At 53.2% G+C, this 21,166-nt stretch overlaps 1 protein-coding gene across 5 annotated transcripts in view; it reads left to right on the top strand.

The window, feature by feature from the left end:
• The first annotated feature begins 593 nt into the window (after positions 1–593).
• Positions 594–21,166, top strand: part of GRAMD2A (GRAM domain containing 2A) — a 29,610-nt gene continuing 9,037 nt past the window's right edge. For 3 of the 5 annotated variants that reach the window (XM_046007144.1, XM_046007147.1, XM_046007148.1), the window contains exons 1-2: positions 594–667; positions 20,958–21,050. In XM_046007144.1, the coding sequence (XP_045863100.1) occupies positions 627–667; positions 20,958–21,050 (134 nt within the window). In that variant the 5' untranslated portion in view covers positions 594–626. Of the gene's footprint in view, positions 668–6,370; positions 6,430–11,035; positions 11,222–20,957; positions 21,051–21,166 lie in introns of those variants that run through there. The other 2 variants (XM_046007146.1, XM_046007145.1) reach the window with 2 other exon arrangements.

Below are 21,166 nucleotides of genomic sequence, written 5' to 3' on the forward strand. Positions count from 1 at the left end.
CTCCAGGAATAGGGCTTTGGCCTCATTCTCAAGGCCCAGCATATTGTCTCATCCGGCCACTCAGCTTTACCACTTGATTTCTGGCCATCAGTCCCTCCCCAGGACCCAACTTGGAAGAATGGACAAAAGCATTCCGCCTCCCGGGCTGTCCAACTTCCCTACTCTCCTGTTTAAAATGTCCTGTGTTCCCTAACTCCTGTCCCGTCGGTGCTGTGGGGAGAAGCTGAAACCTACCCTGGAGCTCAGAGTTGGGAGGGTTTAGAGAAGGACGAGAACAGGTTGCTGCAGATGGCTGCGGTAGGGCTGAGGAGGAAGAACCTCGAGGGGACCCAAGGCTCCTGGGAGGGGCAGGAGGTGAAGACCCAGGCCCGCGCCATCGGGACTTGAGGGTCTGGAAGGTACTGGTAGAATCTGCGCAGAGCCCGGGGCAGAGAAGCGGAGGCGGAACGGCGAATGGGCGGGGCCCGTCCCAAGCGGGCAGCCAATGGGCGGGGCCTGTCCCGCGCGAGCCGCCAGCGGGCGGGGCCTGTCCCGCGCTAGCAGCCAATGGGCGGGCTGGGGCGGAGGCGGGCCGATGGGCGCCGGGTCTGGCCGCGCGGTCCCCGGCGCTTGCTGGAGGCGCCGCGATGACCGCTCTGAGCCGGGACGAGGCCTCCGAGGCGGGCAGGTAAGGGGCTGAGGCCCGCGGGCTGGGCTCGGCGGCGGGGCGGGGGGTGGAGGGTACCGGAGGCTGCCGCGAGAGGACGCTGCCTGGCGGGACGAGGCGGCCTAGGGGCGCCCTATGCCTAGGCACATTCTGGCCGCGGGGCAGGCACTTCCCGGCCGCAGGAGTTTGGGCTCGGCTCCAGAGCTGCGCAGCGCGGGTCCGGGCTCCTCTGGGGGCGAGGTGTTGGCGAGGGGGCAGATGGCCCCGCTGTCAGCGCTGGGGGATGAGAGAAGTCCGGGCTGCATCAGGATGGGCACCCTCCGTGGGACGCCTCTTACCGCGTCTCCGCCACCATCGCTATTCATTCATTCGTGTACTCATTCATTCATTCACTCACTCACTCATTCATGCCCCAGCCAAACCGATCCCCTCGTCCTGACTGCCCTCACCCAAAGTCTGGCGCTTCCCTGCTGGCCCTCGGAGGGGTCAGCCTCTCTCTTCTCCCAGCCGGGTCTGCAATTGTAGTGGCCCGCGGCGGCCCAGGAGGCGGCGTGGAGCTGTCCCGGCACGACGCAGCCGCGCCCGTGCTCCAGGCCGGTCCCGATCGGGCGCGCTGGGGCCGGTCTCTCAGCCTGGAGATCTGATCCAAAGCCTCTTTGGGAGGAAGAAAAGTTCCTGCGACTGGGAAAAGGGGCAAGGAGGTTGGGCGTTTCACATGACAGCAAGAACTGTGTCCTCTGCACCTTGAGGTCTCGGGTGCTGCTGGCGGGATTATTAAGCGAAGACAGAGGCAGTAAATGAAGCTGTGACAAGTTCCTACGCTTGCCCAGGTCCCAAGCCCCACAGTGTGAGCTCTGGAGGGCGGCCTGGCTCCCCTGGCCCACTAGCATTGGGGAAGGTAGGGTGAGTGTGTGAGTCTTGTGCCCACTCTACACAGGTTCATGGAACTGGCTGAATCCTCAGGCCCTCCCTCTGCCCTGTTTTCAGAGGCTGGTGGGTCTCTACCCAGCTGTCATTTGCCCTTACTTGGTTTGTCTCCCCACTCCTCATGGTTGTTTAAGGGTGCCCCATCCTTGCGGGTGTCAGGATCTTAGGGAATAAGAGAGAGCCCTGACAATCTGTGATGTCTTTGCCCCATGTACACCTCTAGCTGGCTCCAAGGTCCAGCTCCTTTAAAAGATTTATAGGGTTGCAGAGAGAGTTGGCATAGAGAGGGTGTTCCTCCCGTCCTGCAGTGAGGGGGTCAGTATGCCCTCTCCCCAGTCCTCCGATTATGTTGGCTAGAGTCCAGCCGATGCCGACAGACATGGTTTGAGGTTACAGTTTGACAGGACCACGTAAGCAGCAGGCATCTCTGGGGCAAACGGACAGGTCTAGAGGGCAAAGCTGGTAGAGGCTGCCACCAAGCCTCCACCAGAGTTTGGGCTGGGACCAAGATGAAGTTCTTCCTGACTTGCCTAAGTGAGAAATTTGGGAATTAGCCTAGAGGGGACAGCCTGGGCCAATCTGTACCTTGATGTTCCAGGTTGCTTTCAAATTTCTGAACTTAGGTAAGTCCTCCCTCAAGAGCCTTAATGCAGACCAGAAAGACCTGTGTGCCAGTTCTCCCACCTACAATGACCCCCTGAGGCTGGGGTCAGCAGGACTCAGGATGGTTTTATGCCAGCCAGCCTCCCTGAAGCTCTTCCAAGTGCCTGCTTGGGGGGCTCCGCCCAGTCCTTAACCTGATGAAGCCGTGGCTTTGCCCGGCCATTCACCCCCCAGCAATGCCACATACCGTATTTATCGGACCAGCAAGAAGAGCCTTGCTCTGGGAATCGGAAGTGAGTTCTAAGGCTCACGCTGTTCTTATTTTGCTGAGACTTGGGGAAAGTCATGTCCCCTCTCTGGATCTGCTTTGCCATCATCATAAGGTAAGGAAATTGGATTGTAGGCTCCCAAGGGCGTTCTCTACGGTGTCATTCAGTGATTCTGTTATTTGCCTCAATTTCCCCTCAATTTCTGATGGTATTTTATTTCTTCACATAATTTCTTCTTTGCTATGACTCCCTACAGAAAGTCCATGAAATCAAGGGGTGCCTGGCTGGCTCAGTTGGTGGAGCAACATGACCCTTGATCTCATGGTCATGAGTTCAAGCCCCACAGTGGGCATAGAACTCACTTAATAAACACACACACACACACACATACACAGTGACCCATGAAATGGAAAACAGAACAGCATTCCACTTGGTACAGTGTTCAGTGTCTGAGTTTGGACACCAGAAAATAACTTGCTTTTCTCCTTTCCTGAAAAGTGAACCATGGGCCCCTACATTTCTGCCACTGCCTCTGGTGCCCAGGTTAAGTTTGGCATGAAGTCGGTCTAGGCCACTGTGCTGCTATTCACCCAGGCTGCAGGGCATCAATCTGTCACTCTCTGTCGTCACCAACATTTGAAGCTTTGATGAAACGCCCAGGTGTTTACTCATGTAGGAAAGGAAGGAGGAAGGGATAGCAGGGACCCCGGGGAATGGAACTTTCTGTGTGATGAGAAGTAACTGCCCCCCATCCCCAACCCCAAGGAGTACCTGTGTGCTATAGCATAGATTCCAGAAGGAAGGTTTTTTTTCCCCGAGAATTAAACCTCTCTAGGGTAAGCTGTTTCCACCCTTCTCCCTGCCACAGCTACACATTTTTACTGGCTTAGAAAGGCTTGGTCCTGGGGCACCTGGGTGGCTCAGATGGTTGAACGTCTGCCTCCAGCTCAGGTCACCATCTCCAGGTCCTGGGATCCAGCCCCACATCCGCCTCCCTGCTCAGCGGGGAGCCTGCTTCTCCCTCCCCTTCTGCCTCTCCCCCCCCCCCCTTATGCTCTGTCTCTCTCTCTCAATGAATAAATAAAATCTTTAAAAAAGAAAGAAATGCTTGGTGCTAGTTTAGGACAGGAGTTTTAATAACTCGTGGAGACTGAACCACTCTTTGAGTACTAGTCGTAACCACATGTTTCCTCAGCTGATGTTTAATATCTCTTAGAAAATCACAAGGTGAGTTTTTTAAACAGACGTGTTTCTGGCTGCCACTATTTCTTTCTTTTTTTACTTAGAAGTTATCTCTATACCCAAAGTGGGACCCGAACTTACAACCCTGAGATCAAGAGTCACACGCTCTACTGACGGAGCCTGCCAGCTGCCCATCGGGGAAGCATCTGACTCTGCGTTTGGGCTCAGGTCATGACCTCAGGGTCTGGGATGGAGCCCCGTGTCACATTCAGTGCGGGATCTGCTCAAGTCTCTCCCTCTCCCCCACCCCAACCCCACTCTCTTGCACTCTCTCTCAGATAAACAAATAAATCTTTATAAAAGAAAAAAAATTAGTTTAAATCAAACGCAAATTCCGTTTCCTCCAAGCAGTTTGATGTGGCACAGTAATGGTATATTAAATAGCTGCCAAAATCCAACTGGCATTTCATTTCTTTGACATCCCTCCTGTTCTCTGACTTAGGGTCGGAGCAGCCTGGGTGGTATGCCTCAGCAAACAACCGGATTTTCTCTCTCTCTTCTGTGGAAAAAAATGTAAATGTTTCTAATAGGTGTCAACATTTACTGGATTACTCAAAACCCATCCATACCAACCCGGGCCACACAAAATGCTATTTAAAAGTAATTTTTGAAATTTGAAGGACTGTCCAGAAATGTTATTTTAAAACAACCCAGTGACAGGGGAGCCTGGGTGGCTCCGTTGGTGAAGCGGCCGACTCCTGGTTTCCATTCAGGTCATGATCTCAGGGACTTGGGATCGAGCCCCATGTCGGGCTCCCTGCTCAGTGGGAGTCTGCTTTTCCTCTCTCTCTCTCCCTCTGCCCCTCCCCCTGCCCATGCACGAGTTCTCACTGATCTCTCTAGAATAAATAAATAAATGTTTTTTTAAAAGATTTTATTTATTTGACACAGAGAGAGCACAAGCAGGGGGAGTGGCAGGCACAGGGAGAGGGAGATGCAGGCTCTCCACTGAGCAGAGAGCCCAATGCGGGGCTCAGTCCCAGGACCCAGGGATCACCACCTGGGCTGAAGGCAGACACTTAACTGACTGAACTACCCAGGTGCCCAATAAAGAAATCTTTTTTTTTTTTTTTTAAGATTTTATTTATTTGTTTGACACAGAGAAACAGTGAGAGAAGGAACACAAGCAGGGGGCAGTGGGAGAGGGAGAAGCAAGCTCACCACTGAGCAGGGGACCCAATGCAGGGCTCGACCCCAGGACACCAGGATCATGACCTGAGCCAAAGGTAGATGTTTAACAACTGAGCCACCCAGGCTCCCCACAAATCTTTTTTTTTTTTTTTTAAACAAAATTAAACAACCCAGCGACATTACCTCAGAATTGATATTCATACTGGGCTTCCTTGACTACCAAACAAGTTGAAAAATGCTTATATTTTTCATCGTTAAATCCTTTTATTGTAGAAAAATTCAAACATATATAAAGAGAGAGAATAGTATAATAAGTAGGATGTGCCCATCACCCAGGTTCAAAAATTACCAAGTTATGGGCCAACCTTGTTTTATATGTACCTTCCTCCTCTCTCACTCCTGGATTATTTTGAAGCAAATCTAAGATATTATTTTATCCACAACTATTTCAATGTGTATCTATAAAAGATAAAGCCTTTATTTTTATTTATTTATTTATTTTTTAAAGATTTTATTTATTTGACAGAGAGAGATCACAAGTAGGCAGAGAGACAGGCAGAGAGAGAGGAGGAAGCAGGCTCCCCGCCAAGCAGAGAGCCCGATGTGGGACTCGATCCCAGGACTCTGGGATCACGACCCGAGCCGAAGGCAGAGGCTTAAACCACTGAGCCACCCAGGCACTCCAAAGCCTTTATTTTTTTTTTTTTAAGATTTTATGTATTTACTTGAAAGAGACCAATAGAGGGAGAGAGAACACAGAGGAAGAGGGAGAGGGAGAAGCTCCCTGCTCAGGGAGCCCAATGTGGGGCCTGGGATCATGACCTGAGCCGAAGGCAGACACTTAACAACTGAGCCACCCAGGTGCCCCAAAGATAAAGCCTTTAAAAAGCATAACTACAATACTGTTATCACACCTAAAAAAATAACAGTAACTCCTTAAAATCACCAACAAGTTAGCATTTACATTTCCCCCATTGTCTCAATGGCTAGAACGTCCAGAACATTGTTGAATAATAGGGGTGAGAACAGGCATTCCTAGGTGTGTCAGACAATCTGGAGTTCTCCCTGGAGGAAGAGGTCACAGAACCCAGCAAGCCGCGTAAGACTAGGTCATGGCTCAGGAATCTGAACCCTTCACTGCAGCACAGTCTGGGAGAGCCCAGTTGTCCAGAGCCTGCGGCAGGGCACGAGCCAGACCTTGCTTTGGGCCGTCTCAAATACGGGCCAGCTACCAGGTTGGGTGCTGGACACCGATCCCAAATGGGACCTCGGATGAGGGGGCGCTTGGATCTTTTTCCGGAGAGGCCGGGAGGTGCAGCGGGGCTGCTGCACTCGGGGCAGCATCTCCCGCCCCGTCCGCGGCCCCTTTTGCTGTCCAGGCTTCAGGGCCCATCGGCCCGCTCGGAGGTTGGGCTGGGCCGGTAGGCGGGATCCCTGGCGCCGGGCCGCCGCCTCGGGGAGCTGGCGCTCCTTGTGGGGCTGGAATTCTGGGTGTGGCCGCCCTCTGGCGCCGGGTGACCCCGGGCTTCCCAGCTCCTGCCGAGGCCGGCGCCGAAAATGGACGGTGCCTCTCGGGCTGCAGCTCGCGCGCCAGGGGTGGAGGAGCGGCAGGTGAGGACGCCGTGGGGGGTGGGGGGGGTCCCCGGCGGTGAGGCTGCGGGCGATGGCAGCGCCCTCCCCGCAAGGAACCTTCTCCCGTCCTGCGGCATCTCGGCATCTCCGCCGACTTTCATGGGAGGAAGGCAGTAGGATTCTAGGTTGGTGTGGCGCTGAGCCGGCCCACGACTTGGCTCAACGACATCCCCTCTAGTACTCAGAGACCTGTCCTCCCTGCCGTCCCTGGGGTGCAGTCACCGGCCTGGGAGGGAGGAAGCAGGAGCAGGTCTTTAGCACCTGAGTCTGGATTCATACGCCACCACCCCACTACCCCACCGATTCGTACCCCACCACCCCACTACCCCACTACCCCACTGAAGGGACCCATTCTGTCCTTGCTGCTGAAGCGGCTGCCTTCAGTCTTCCTCCTACCTGCCTCGCAGCAAACCACTGATTCCCTCCGCTCCCTCGGCTTCCATGACAACCCCTACCCTAGTGTTCTTTCTACCTCTAGGCTCTCTCCCTCCTAGTCTCCTTGGGGGACTCTCTCCCCCACACAATCTTTCAGTGTTGTGCTTCCTGGGGTCCCAGATTTCTCTTCTCCCTCAACGCCTCCTTGAGATATAATCCACATACCATAAGGTTCACCCTTTTACAGTGTACAATTCAGTGGCTTTAATGTATTCACCAAGTTGCACGCCAATTCCAGAACAGTTTAATTCCAGAACAGTTTCATCACCCCAAAAAGAAACTCTACCCACATTAGTCACTTCCCATTTCCCCTTCCCCCAGCACCTTGGCAACCATTAATCTGCTTTCTGTCTCGGAGGATTTGCCAGTTCTCAACATTTCCTGTACAGGGAATCATAGGTTTGTGGTCTTTCGTAACTGGCTTCTTTCACTTAGCATAATGTTTTTAATGTTCTTTCATATTGTAGCTTGTATCCACGCTGCAGTCCTTTTCAGGGCTCAGTAATATTCCATGGTGTGGATGTACCACACTTTCTCTGTTCATCAGTTGATGGGTATTTTGGGGCTGTTTCCATTTGGGAGGCTCATTATCATAATGCTGTGGATAGTCTTGAAAAAGACTTTGTGTGGACATGTGTTCAGTTCTCTTGGGGTGCATACTGAGGAGGGCAGCTGTTGGGTCCTGGAAGAACTCTGTTTAACCATCTGACGAACCAGCAGACTTTTACAAAACAGTCGTACCATTTCACATCCCACCAGCAATGTACAAGCATTCAATTTCTCTACATCCTCACCAACACCGAACACTGATCATGGTCCCCCAGTGGGTGTGAAAGGATATCTCATGGTGGTTTTGATTTGCATTTCCTCAATGGTTAATGATGTTGAGCATCTTTTCATGTACTAATTGCTCATTTGACATTGCCTTTGGAAGAATGTTTATTCAAACGTACCCGTTTTTAGTAGGATTACTTGTCTTTATCATTCATTTGTAAGATTCATTTCTTCTTATGGGTGCCTGGGTGGTCACTCTTGGTTTTGGCTCCAGCGCTGATCTCAGGGTCATGAGATCGAGTTGTGAGTTGGAGCCCTGGGTGGGACTCCACTCTCAGCGGGGAGCCTGCTTGGATTTGTCTCCCCCTCTTCCTGTGCCCCTCTCCCCACCTCCTGCAAGTATGCTCTCTTTCTCTCTCTTAAATAAATAAATACATCTTTTTTATTTTTAAAAATATTTTTTGTAAGATTTTATTTATTTATTTGTCAGAGAGAAAGAGCACAAGCAGGGGGAGCAGCAGGCAGAGGGGGAAGCAGGCACCCTCCTGAGCAAGGAGCCCAATGGGTGACTTGATCCCAGGACCCGGGGATCATGACCTGAGCCAAAGGCAGACGCTTCACCAACTGTGCCACCCAGGTGCCCCTAAATAAAACTTGAAAAAAAAAAAAAAGAGTTCTTTAAAAAAAAATTATTTTAATTGTGGTCAAGAAAAACACATAACGTAAAATTTATCATCTTAACTATTTCTAAGTGCATTTGTATCTTTTGGTAGTGTTAAACATATGCATGTTGTTGTGCAACCCATCTCCAGAACTTTGTCATCTTGCAAAACTGAAGTACCCATTAAATAGCTCTCCATCTTCTCCTCCCTCCAGCCCCTGGCAACCACCTTTCCACTTTCTGTTTCTTTGAATCTGATACTCTAGATACTTTGTATAAGTGGAATGATACAGTATTTATCTTTTGGGACTGGCTTATTTCACTTAGCATAATATTTTCAAGGTTGTAGGAGTTCTTTATATATTTTGGATATTAGTCTCATATCAGATATATGATTTGCAAATATTTTCTCCTATTCTATGGGTTGTCTTCACTTTCTTGGTGATATCATCAGCACAAACCTTTCCAATTTTAATAAGGCACGGTTTATCTTTTCTTTTGTTTCCCATGCTTTCGGTATCATATCTTAAGAGACTGTTGCCTAATCAAAGGTAGGTCACAAAGATTTACACCTGTTTTCTTCTTCTTTTTTTTTTTAAGATTTTATTTATTTATTTGACAGACAGAGATCACAAGTACGCAGAGAGTCAGGCAGAGAGAGAGAGGGGGAAGCAGGCTCCCTGCTGAGCAGAGAGCCCGATGAGGGGCTCGATCCCAGGACCCTGAGATCATGACCTGAGCCGAAGGCAGAGGCTTAACCCACTGAGCCACCCAGGCACCCCCACCTGTTTTCTCCTAAAAGTTTTCTGACTTTTTTGTGGAGGGAACATAAGCAGGGGGGGCAGGAGAGGGAGAAGCAGGCTTCCCGCTGATCTGGGAGCCTGATGCGGGGCTCGAGCCCAGGACCCTGGGATCATGACCTGAGCTGAAGACAGACACCCAACTGTCTGAGCCACCCAGATGCCCTGAGCTTATTTTTATATATGGTGTGAGATGGGGCTCCAACTTAAAGCTTTTGCATGTGAATATCTAGTCCCAGCACCATTTATTGAAATGACTAATCTTTCTCGCATTGAGTTGGTTTTGGCACCCTTGTTGATAGCTTCTCTTCTTTATGTATCCGCTTCCCTAGCTCCTGTACTCATTCATGGGCCAGTAACTCAGAAATTTATCCCTTTGGCCTGGACCTTTCTTCTGAGCTCCTTACTCCTATATAGCTTGACATCTCCACTTAATGATTTCCCACACAACTTCAAGACTGAACTTGTGATTGTTTCCTTCAAATAGGCTCTTTTTCCAATATATTTTCCCCTGTTTCATCTCAGTGAAACAGAGCAGTATCCTACTTGCTTAAGCCAGAAATCTAGTCATATTTGACATTTCCCCCCCCGAGAGTCCACATCCAACGGATCAACAAGTCATGTTGAGTTGATTTGGAAATATATATCCTAACCCATCCCTGGCCCTCCATCACCACAGCCACCAAGTGTGAGACACCATCTCTCCATTGGAATATAGTCTCCTAACTGATCTCTCTCCATGGAAAAATTTTAAACATATACAAAAAAGGAGAGAGTTGTAGGGTGGATATCCATGCATCCATCACCCATCTATAATAACCATCAACAGAAGAGTGTTCCTATTTCGTTGATACTTACCTCTGCTCCCCCTTCCCCACCTCCTTTGGATGTATTTCAAGCAAATCAATGTGTCAGAGTGATCTCTTTAAGATACAAATTTACGGGGCGCCTGGGTGGCTCAGTGGTTAAGCCGCTGCCTTCGCCTCAGGTCATGATCTCAGGGTCCTGGGATCTAGCCCCGCATCGGGCTCTCTGCTCAGCAGGGAGCCTGCTTCCTTCCCCTCTCTCTGCCTGCCTCTCTGCCTACTTGTGATCTCTCTCTCTGTCAAATAAATAAATAAATCTTTAAAAAAAAAAAAAGATACAAATTTAGTAGTGGATTTCCCTGTTTAAATTCCTTTATAGATTCCCCATCGCTTCTAAGAAAATGACGGAAACCCTTATTGGAGTGTACAAGGCCCTGCATGATCTAGCCCTGCCAACCCCTCCAGCCTCATTGCTCCCCACTTCACTACTTCCACCCTCCAGACAAAGGCTCTGTTTATGTTCCTCGTACATGCCACACACTCCGGCCTCAGGGCCTTTGCACATCCATCATAAACCCTCTACAAGAACCCCTCTCTAACTCTCTGCAAATACCCTCCCCCATCTGATTAACATCCACTGGCTATCAGCTCAAAATACCACTGCTTCTTAGTGAAAGCCTCCCTGCTTTCCACAGCTGAGTCAGGACTCCCTGACAGAGGTCCAACTAGGACGCTGGGCTCTTCTTTCATAGCATAGCTGACACAGTTATAATTATGTATTGATTTATATAAATATTTGTTTCATGTCTGCCTCTCCCACCAGGCGTTTTGGGGATAGTAGTTTGCCTTATCCTTCTTAGTATACACAGCACTTACACAGAGCTGAGCAAACAGCAGACATTCAATTGGTATTTATAGGAGGGAGGCAGAGAGGCTGGCGGCCCTTTGAGGACTGTGGTCCTGCCAGCCTCTCCTGGGATAGGGGTTCTCCTGACCACAGGAGGGTCAGTGGCCATTTGTAGTTCACCCAGTTCCTAGCTCTGCTTTGTTTTTTCCTCACACAGCCCTTGCTTTCCTTCCTGGGCTGAGGTTTTCTCACCCCTTTGCAGAGAGTAAGTGAAGCCCAGAGAGAAGTGGCTTCTCCAAGCCCCTCTGCAGTGAGAGGTACTTCCAGGCCTGCCTCTGTGTCTCCCAGCCACTACATCCAGGCTCTTTCAGGACCCCAAGACACCTTCCAACCTGCCCTGTGCCCTGAGAAGAGCCCGGAGGGTCCACAAAGCTGGCGTGATTCTGAGGTGGGTGTCAGGGGCTAGTTGGAATCAGGGTGCATTGGATGGTGTCCATGGATGGACAGAGCAGGCTTGTCCCGAGAGTAGCCACACCTCCTGGCAGCCTTGACTGGGGATGGGGAGGCATCTGAGCACCGGGGTTGGCCTGTGGACCCTCCCTCAGCAGGCTCAGCAGAGGGCAGCCCCCAGGAGCACAGGAGTGCTCTGTTTTTTAATGAATGCAAGTCTGTTTTCGACCTGAATGACCAGCTTCTTGTCTGGAGACAGTCAGGCCTGAAGTGGCTGGCCAAGAAAAAGTGGTCTGTGACCAGGTCCAGGGGTGCTAGCTCAGACAGATGCTGCTACAGCAGGGGGAATGTGGGATGAGGCCGGCGACAGGCAGGTCACTCTCTGCAGGACCAACCGCCTGCTCCTCGGGGTGGTCTGGGCTTCATGAGGAATCCTGAACATGCCCAGCAGCAGAGTTTCCCTGTTTCAGCTGTTTGTCCCGTCTGTCTCCCTGGTGACTGTTCTCGCTCCGCAGGCCTTTGAGCTCTGGCCAGCAAGGGGGCAGCCCCTGCTGGCCTCAGACCTCTGGTGGAGGGATGCTGTGGGGCAGCTGGGCCTGAGCTGCGGGAGGCAGGCACTGGGTGGGGCCCCGGTGCAGAGAGGCTCTCCCTGCAGAGGTTCCCTGGCTGCAGTCCCAGGGGAAAGAGTCAGTCATGCAGGACCTGTGCGGAGCTCTGCGGGTGCAGTTCGGGGCCTGGCGGTGCCCCTGTCTCCGCTTCCCATGGGCGGCTGCACTTCTAGGCATCCCTCCAGGGGCATGATGGGATGCGGAGGTCTCAGTGTCACGGGGAGGGGCGGGAGTGGGGGTGAGGCTCAGTGGGCAAAGCTGTAAGAACTGGCCCCCTCCCTGGGTTAGGCCATGGCCTCTCGGACCCCCACAGCAGCCCTGAAGATCTGCAGGTCAGAGAGGGGATTTCCCCCCATTTTACAGGGGAGCAGACCCGGAGGAAGGTGACTGGGGGCCACCCAGGAGGAGACGAGGGCAGCGAGAAGCAAACCGGCGTGACTTGCTCTCGCTCCAGGTCTGGTGTTTGTGTCCCGAAGTCCCAGTGCAGCCGAACACACTACACAGAGGAGCTTCTCTGTGGGCAGTGTTTGTTTCTTCGGTATGCAGTTATTGAGCACTTACTGGATGCCTGAAGCTGAGTGCGGGGGCGGGGGGTGAGAGATGAATAAGGAAGCCGGTCTTAGTGGGGGACAGCCACTTCAATGAGAGGTACAGCAATGAAGATATCTGAGCAGACCGTGTGTGGAGGCAAGGCGGGAGAGGTCTGCTCTCCCTGGAGCCTCCGGCTTGCCAGGCTTCGGGGAGCGGAGGTGTTGGGGGATAAGAGTGGGAGGGTCTCCATCGTGGGCAGGAGCATGGTAGCTAAGCAGGACCCAGGCAGAGCTGGGAGCGCAGCCCATTAGCAAGCCTCCTGAACACCTGAATGCCTGAGAGGAGTCAGCCTGAGCAAGTTGATCCTGAATTCCATCCCTGTGAGGACCTGGGCCTTTCTAGTGTGTCCCAAGAGCCCAGATCTGGAGGGCAGGGGCAGGGTGGGTGGGTCCAAAAGCAGGGAGGAGGGCAACTGGGGTCCTTTAACCAGAGTGAGGCCATTCAACCAAGCAGCTAAGGGCTAGGCTGACCAGTTCTGGGCTCCACAGAGAGACCTGGGCAGTGGGCAGCCTCTTGGCTGCCAAGAGTGGGAGATGGGGCCAGCCTTGCCCTTGGCCCGCCCACCTCCCACTGGGTGGAAGGCCCTGGAGTCTCTGACATCCCTGTAGGTGGGAGTTCTTGTTGGCAGCAGAGCTCAAAGGGGTCCTTGTTCAGGCTGGATGCAGCCACCCCCAGAGGGCTAAGCCGGCTCACATCTCCTCCCGAACAACTAGCTCTCCCAGTTTGTTTGCTGCTTTGAGCAAAGAAGATAAAGTGTTGCTGAGGGATAGGGGGTAGGAAGGGGTCTGATCTCGGGAACCCCACATCCCAGACAGGCCCCTGCATGGCCGTCTCAGCCCAAGAGACCTCCTTTGGTGTCCCCTAATACCTGTCTACTGGGAACGCTACAGGAGAGGGCAGAACTCCGGGCCCCAGCCCTCTGGGCAGCATGCTGGAGACAGACCGCAGGATTTTGGCCCGACTGGAGTTTGAATTCAGCTCCGCTCCTCCCCAGTTGAGTGGTCGGGAGCTCATGCCTTACCTGTCTGGGCTGCCTCCTCATTGGTATAACCGGACAGACAGATGGACGCCGGAGCTGGCCTCCGGGCTGGAGGTTGTGAGCCACACCTGTTCCCCACCCTTCTCCCCAGGGGCTCTCTCCACTCGCAGGGCTTGACCTGGTTTGAACCTTCCGAGTCCTTACCCCTCCTGACCCTGAAGGCTCGCTGGGGGTGTGGTGGAACCCATGTCTGGGTGTCAGGCCTCCGTGGGTTCCGGCCCTGCCAACTACTGTGTGTGGGGACTTTACTGGAGCCCGCCGAGCCTCTGTTCCCCACCTGTGACATGTCTGCAGAAGCACCTGCCCCATGTGAGTGGCTGCAATGACATCACAGGTGTTTTCTGCTTTGTGGGCTTTGGCCAAAGCTGGTGGGGGCTTCCGGTCTGGCTGCGAGCTCTGCGGCTGTGCACCGCCTGTCTCGTAGGCCCGGGTGAGGATTCATTAGAAATGGAGTCGGTTGGGCCAAGGTCATCTCTTCCTCCAAAGGGGCTGCTGGTCAGCTCGCAGATGGTTTTGTGTGGGTCTGGAACACCGGTGCTTCTCCTGGTGGCAGCCATGGTCATTTGGTCCAGACTGGGATGTCTTGGGAAGTCAGGCACCTGGCCTTCTACCTTCCCATTCATCTCAAAGCTGCCCCAGGTCAGAGGGGACTAAGCACATCCCTGGCTGAGGTGTTCTCAGACCTGCTCCTGGGAAGTAGGGTTCATACCTGTGCCGAACGCCTGCCCTTCCTGAGTCCTTTGCCAGGGCTGCCGAGCTGGACAGCTGGATGGGGACCCAGCGTGTGGCACACCCCCCTCAGTGCCCCGAGCCCTACCCCTTCACACTCAGGATGGGGTTCCGCTGTGGGCTTCTCTCCCCTTTTCTCGTCAGCAGAAACAGCAAAGCAGCTGTCCTAGATAGGGAATATCAGCTTAGAAAATAAAATGAGGTGCAGCTTCTGCATAGGAAATATTAGGATTGTTTTTGCAAAAGAAGATCGCCTTTTCTCTCCAGGTTTTAGAGTCCTGATGATAAGCCAGACTCTATCCACCTTATTCCAGTTTCCCTTTGGCAGAGGTCTTGTCAACCAGTGTCTGGGCTGTGTGTCAGGCCTGTGACCCTGGAAAGACGTAGGCAGGCTCTTGGGAAGGACCCAGAGCCAGGCTGTGCCGCACGGAATGGTGCTCCTGCTTCCTTGGCTTAACCTAGTAAATGTGTTGTGTGACCTTAACGGAGGAAGGAAATCTCTGTGGACATGTGATTCCTGTCTTGCTGAGGGCGTTCCTGGAAGTCTGGAGGGGCAGGGCCCCAGATCCAGAGCCCAGGCTGGGGGACTCACCCTGGATTCCAGGACGCATCCTTCTCCTTCTGAGCTGCAAAGAGAGGAGATACGTGGGGGACAAGATTCATCCAGTGGTTTCTGTACACTGGGTGCATGTTTCAGATCACCTGAGAGCCTTGAAAAGCCTGGAACTGAACACGGGCCTATCTTATGACCCACCAATTCTAATCCTAAGTGTTTACCCGAAGGAAGGAGTACTTGTGTCCACACGACAGGTACTGGAATGTTCTTGGCCACACTTTCGCAACAGGCAAAACCTGGAAAACTGCCCAGATGCCCATCTAGAGTCAAATGAGTAGATCATTTGCAGTAAGTCCATGTAATGGGCTACAAAACACCAGTGAAAAGGCCTAGTTTACAGCTACACAGCCACAGAGAAGAGTACGTGTGCGACGATTCCATTCATAGGAAGCCCGCGGAAGCCCGGATGACGGTCATCCTTGTGGGGTCTGGGGGGAGGCCTTGAGACTGGAAGGAGCAGGGGGGCTTCTGGGGGTGGTTTCCAAAGTGTGTTGTATTTGTGAGATGCACTGGACTATATCCTTGTTTTATGTGTACTCTCTGTGTGCAAATTATTCTTTACTCGGAAGTCGAAAATATTTCATTACCTAGCAGAAGGGGAGAAACTGTCACTGGGCCCTGCCTTGACTCTAGCATCTCGAATGTCCAGGAGAAGTGAACTTGGGAGATGCGTCCAAGTTGCCGCAGGGGACCCTGAGGCATGGCTGGCTCAGGCTGCTGCTAGGCCTGGCTTTCTGCTTCAGTGTGGCCAGGGTACGGCTCTGGCCAGAGGCTTATGGGAGCCTGGGGTTGGGTTGGGGGGGGTTGCCCCAGGGCTACGGAGGTTTGAGTATGGGCAAGCGGGGTGGGTAAGCTGGACTGTGCCTGGGCACAAGATGGCCCAGGGGCATGCCATTGAGTGGACAGTGCAATGGAGGCGGGAGAGCCTGGCCTGTGTTTTCCCCAAATACTGCATCCCATCCTATCTAAGCCACTTTCTCCTTTTTCTTATGTCTTCTACCTCTCCCCAAGCTCCCCTTCTGATCGGTCAGCCAGCATGGACTGGGTGCCTGGTGGTGCTGGGCCAGTCCTGATGCCTGCTCCAAGGCGATGTTCCATCTGTCTGCAGGGGACCCCCGTGGGCTCTCTCTATCTCTGTGCTTTTCCCTCCCCTCCTCCCTCTGGGAGTGTCACCATCTCTCTTTCTCTGTCTCCTTCCCTCACAGTAGCAAACACTGAGTGCCCACTGTGTGCTGGGGATACAAGGATGCACGAGACACACCCCTGGGGGAGCTCAGAGTGGACCGGGGGCAGACAGATGTGTAAACAGGCTGTGCTTACAGTCTGGTGTGGTGGGTGCCGGAACGACAGCATGATGGAGGTCACAGGGGACCACAGAGGAGGGACTGATCAGCTCTGCCCTGGGGGAAACTAGGGAAGGCTTCACAGAAGAGGTGCCATTTGAACTGGGCCTTAAAAGATGAGCGGAATTCCCCAGGCAGATGAGCGTGGAGAGGAATTCTGGGTTTGGGGTCTGCACTGCTGGGGAGGGCGACGGCGGCAAGGAAGCTGGGGCACAGGGGAGCCTTGTGGGGGAGCCTGGGAGGGGAAGCAGGAAGCTCAGGAAGGACTTCGAGGAGGCAGAGGCAGGGGGAACTCAAGAAGGAATGTCAGCAGCAGAGGGGCAGGGTCAGATCTGGGCCCCAGGTGGCTCTGCTGGCCGGCAGAATCGGGACAGGGCCAGGCAGGAGAGCAAGCTTGTCACCAGCGTTGGGGGAAGGGATGGTGGTGATGCGGCTGAGAAAGTGGATGGTGTCCTGGGGACTTGGGGATCGAGTGGTGGTGGGGTGGGGAGAAGACAGCTTCCGATTCTGGCTTGGCCGCTGTGGCAGGAGGAGCCTCTCAGGGATGTCAGGTGCTCAGAAGGAAGCAGATCTGGGGGGATAACAGCAAGCACATCTTGGTGGCTGCATCCCGATGGCAGGCTGAAGCTCAGGAGGAGAGAGGGCATCAAGGTTAGAGATTTCAGTTTGGGAGTACCCACGTGGTGGGAGTAGCTTGAGCCTGGGGAAGCTTCGAGACCAGAGTGCTCGTAGCAGGTGTCCCATGAAGCCTGGTCCATGAGTTCTGCAGGACGCAACTTGATTCTGGCTCCTCTGGAGTCCTTCCTCGTTGTCTCTCCCTCTCCTGCTCTCTCTGTGGCCCCCCTTTCTTTTTTTTTTTTTTTAAAGATTTTATTTATTTATTTGACAGAGAGAGATCACAAGTAGGCAGAGAGGCAGGCGGGCGGGGGGCGGGGGGAGAAGCAGACTCCCTGTGGAGCAGAGAGCCCAATGTGGGGCTCAATCCCAGGACCCTGGGATCATGACCTGAGCCGAAAGCAGAGGCTTTAACCCACTGAGCCACCCAGGGGCCCCAGCCCCCCTTTCTTGACTGGCCTGGCTCCTCTTCTGACATCTCCCTGAATCTGCTAGTTGCCCATCCCTGCCCTTTCAGCAGCCCCGAGGCAGGCCCCACGCTGGGGCTCCTGGTGGGATAAGCTCAGTGAGTATTTGTGGAGGGAACGAAGGAAGGCTTGCAGGCGGGCCAAGTACCTGTTCCGTCCTCTGGAGAGGCCCCCTGCCCTGGGACCTGGCTCAGCGGGTGGAAGGGCCCCATCGGGGCCTCCCCCATCTTTTTCTACCCCCTCTAATGTCCAAAGTATTGGACATTACTTAATTACTTAATGTACATAATGATATGGGGGGGGTGGCTTTGATTAAAAAAACAGACATGGATTTGAGGAATTCTGATCTCTACCCACAGAGCATGTGTGGAGGTGGGGTGGGACTGGATGGCCCCGGGGGTGTCGTTCACAACACAGAGTAACTGGCTTGACGAGGCCTGCGTGGGAATGTCAAGGAGGCTGCCAGCACGGTGGGGGGACCCAGGCTGGCCCCCTCATTCTCCAACTTCCTGCTCTTGAAGCCTCTTCTGCGGCAGAGCCAGTGGATCCTTGGGGGCTCCTCACCTGACTGGTTCTGTGGTGACCCCTCTCGCCCAGACCTACCTGGGCATCAGATTTCGCTCCCATGTCTTTATTTTTTATTCATCTAAACACTGTAGGGGAGAAGACTAATTGGTAGAAAGTCTGACACGATCATTTTGAAAGTGGTACATTTGGGCCCCAGGCGGGGTCTCTGTGTCAGGAGCATTACGAGGCCGGCCAGGAGGGACTGGCCTTCACAGATGGACAGGTCGGAATGGCTCGTAACCATCCTGTTCGTCATGCGTAAAGGAGTTGCTTTTAAGTTTGAAGATATTTGAAAGTCATTTGCTCCCAGTGACTGCATTTTACCCCGTTCTTCTCTTCCTGGAGATGCTGTGGGGAATGTACACAGCCTTCTTTTGTTTTTCACATGGTTCCCCCCTCCTCCAGCCTTGCTTCCTGTCCCCACACAGTCATTCCTCAAATGCGTCATGTGTGCCTGTCACATGCCGCCATTGCCCCCAGCTCAGGGCCTTCAGTGGGGGAGACAGGAGGGTCCCCACCAGGCCAAAGCCCCAGGGGATGAGCAGTTCCAATGCCGACCCGGTGTGATAAGTGCCGAGAGGGAGGACTGGATTGGGGTGCCTGCCGCGGGCAGCTTCTCTCTAGGCTGGGGGAGGACCGAGGACCAGCTCCCCTCCCTGAGAAAGTCACACCGGACCTACAGATGAGTTCAGTTTACAATCCCAGCACAGGCACGATTATGAATGCCAACTTAGATTATGGGAACTTATGCAGGGCGATGGTCCCACCCAGATGGTAAGGTTCTGCTTCCTTTTCTCTGGGAGCCTATCTTTGACTCTCGCTCGGTCTGCTTTCCGAGCTCCTGCAGCCCTGACACCTCCAGTCACCTTTTCCAGTGCCTGAGTGATAGGCTCCCTGCCTCTGAGACCATAGCCAAAGTCCTGCTTGGGGTCTCGCTCTATCCTTAGTCCTCCAGGTCAGGGCGTGTTCCTTTGAGCAGGCCCCACCTCCTTCTCCTTCCTGGTGGCCCAGGAAAGCTCACGGGCTGCAGGGTCTGAGCTCTCCAAGGGCTCAGTGGTTTGACTTGTACACATTCTGCCTTGGGGGCTTCTCCCACCAAAGCCTGGGAACCAAGTGAGGAACTGAGAGATGGAAGACATGGAGGGAATCTACCACACAAAAAAGGAACAAAAGCTCAGACAAAACTTAAAAGGCAAATGACACACTGGGGGGTTGTTTGCAAACATGATCGACTAAGGACAAATGTTCTCAAGAAAGCATTTAATACAGATCAATAAGACAAACGTGGAGATGCTCATAGACAATTCATAGGTGGGGTTCCAGGAGTTCATATGTCTACGTGGGAAACTCATTCAGCCCCTCCGTAAGCAGAAATAGAAATGAAAATAGCATGTTTCCACGTACCAAATTTGCAAAAGTGAGAAAACCAGAATAGCCAGGGTAGGGCCTGGGTGTGTCGGGAACGGGCCCTCACGCAGTGCTGATGGCCATGGTCGCAAGTCGAGCATCTGGAAGCACTTTGGGCGAGGGTCCGAAGGGCCTGAGAAGTATGCATTCTCCACCCACGAGTCACACTTCTGAGAATCTGTCTCAGCCATGGACAGGGACACGGGAATTCCTCATGAGATCATGTTAAGCAACCAAAGTAAGACCTATGAATTATAATCCATGATTCCATTCATATAAATTCTATATTTATGCTTAAACCTTTTCTTTGGATGAGTTTTGAAGATTTTTTTTTTCCTTCTGGGGGATTTTGATCATCCTATTTATAGGTTTTATCTTTTTCACATTTTCTATTATGAGCATAATAAAAATCAAGAGGAGAAGGGAAAATCCGCTTGAAATGCGAATGATGGAACTAAACAAATCTAGAAATTACCTTTGGGGGTCAAAAGGGTCAAAATCACTAGCAAAACTTGTCACTTTGCAAGATTCAGGAAACCTATGTTGATGGGTGCACCGAAATTCTCCATAAAGGCAAGGGCGGAGGTCACCGGGCCACAGGGCTGTGGATGGGCTGATTTTGTGGCTTGAAGTCCCCTGGCTCTTCACTATGTGATACTGGGTCCTGCCGCTCCCTCGGTGGGACTCAGTTTCCTACTGTGTACCAGCATGGTAGGGGGTCAGACTAAATCATTTCTGAGGATCTTGGCAGATCTTGGCTGAGTGGGCCACTCTGTTCTCAGAGAAGACATCTTTGACTTGCCCCGGTGATAGAGCTGAGAGGGACTGCAGACAAGTGTTTGCAGGCCTCAGTTTCTAGCTCCTTATCGGCCCAGGACCTTGTAGACTGTTTGTGACCCCCGTGGTGCCCTGCCCTGGCCCTGCTTCTTGGCCACTTCTGGGCCCACACTTTTGGGGGTTGGTTGGACTCCTCAGGCTTTATCAATTCTGAGCCTGTGTCTTCCCTGACAGGGGCAGGAAGGGGGTTCCCTATGCTTTGGAGCTGTTTAGGGGAGGCATGAACTCAAACGCCCCTGGGGAGCCCCACCTGCCCAGGGGGATGGCATCTCCTCCCTCCAGGGCCCTCTCCCTGGGACATTTTTGAGATGGTTTGGCTGTGAGGCCAAAGTACCCTGACTGTCCAAAGGCCACCAGGCCACCTCCTGGTCGGTGCCGCCCCTCCCCTCACAGCCCATAGTTACCTATGGGTTGACTGGAGCCCCCACCGCCCCCCCCCATTCCCGCCATCCGTGCCCCAGCTCCTCAAGCTCCTCAGCTCTGCCTCGGCCTCCTGTGCTCAGCGTCCTTTCCCAGATCCCAATGGCTTATGGGAATGCTGCCCAGGCACTTCAAAATCTTACACTGTCAGCCGTGAGCAAGTCTTCGAGTCCTCCTTCCCACCGTGCTTTCTCAAGTGTGTGGTGGGCCTACCTGCTTGGTGCCCCACTAAGGTAGGCTGATTTCCCTTCCGGTCTGGGCATACACTGACCTGCAGGCTTCCAGAAAAGACGGCATGAGATTTCCCCCTCTATCCGGAACCACAGAACTCCTGCCTGGCTTGCAGCCTCTGGGGGGTGACGTCTTCAGCCTCAGCCTGAATAGCAGAGCCGGTCTGGGGTGCGGGGAGAGGAGCTGGCCTGGGCCTGGGGAAACTGGTAGGGAAAGGTGTTCCCCCAGAGCCGCTCTTCCTGATGTGGGCCTGTTTCTGCTCAGCAACCAACAGATGCGCGGAAAGACGGCTTCTCTGAAGAGCCCTGTGTCCTGCTCAGAGAAACTAGCCAGGGTTCAGGCACCCTTGGACTCCAGGTGAGGCCCCTCCCAGTCAGATATGCCTTTGGATTGGGGGTGGGCAGCCCTCAGGAGGACCTTAAAGAAAGGGGCAAATACAAAAGAGCGACATCTTGCCATTTGCAATGTCCTGG

Source organism: Meles meles, chromosome 6, assembly GCF_922984935.1.
Source record: "Meles meles chromosome 6, mMelMel3.1 paternal haplotype, whole genome shotgun sequence".
NCBI lineage: Eukaryota > Metazoa > Chordata > Mammalia > Carnivora > Mustelidae > Meles > Meles meles.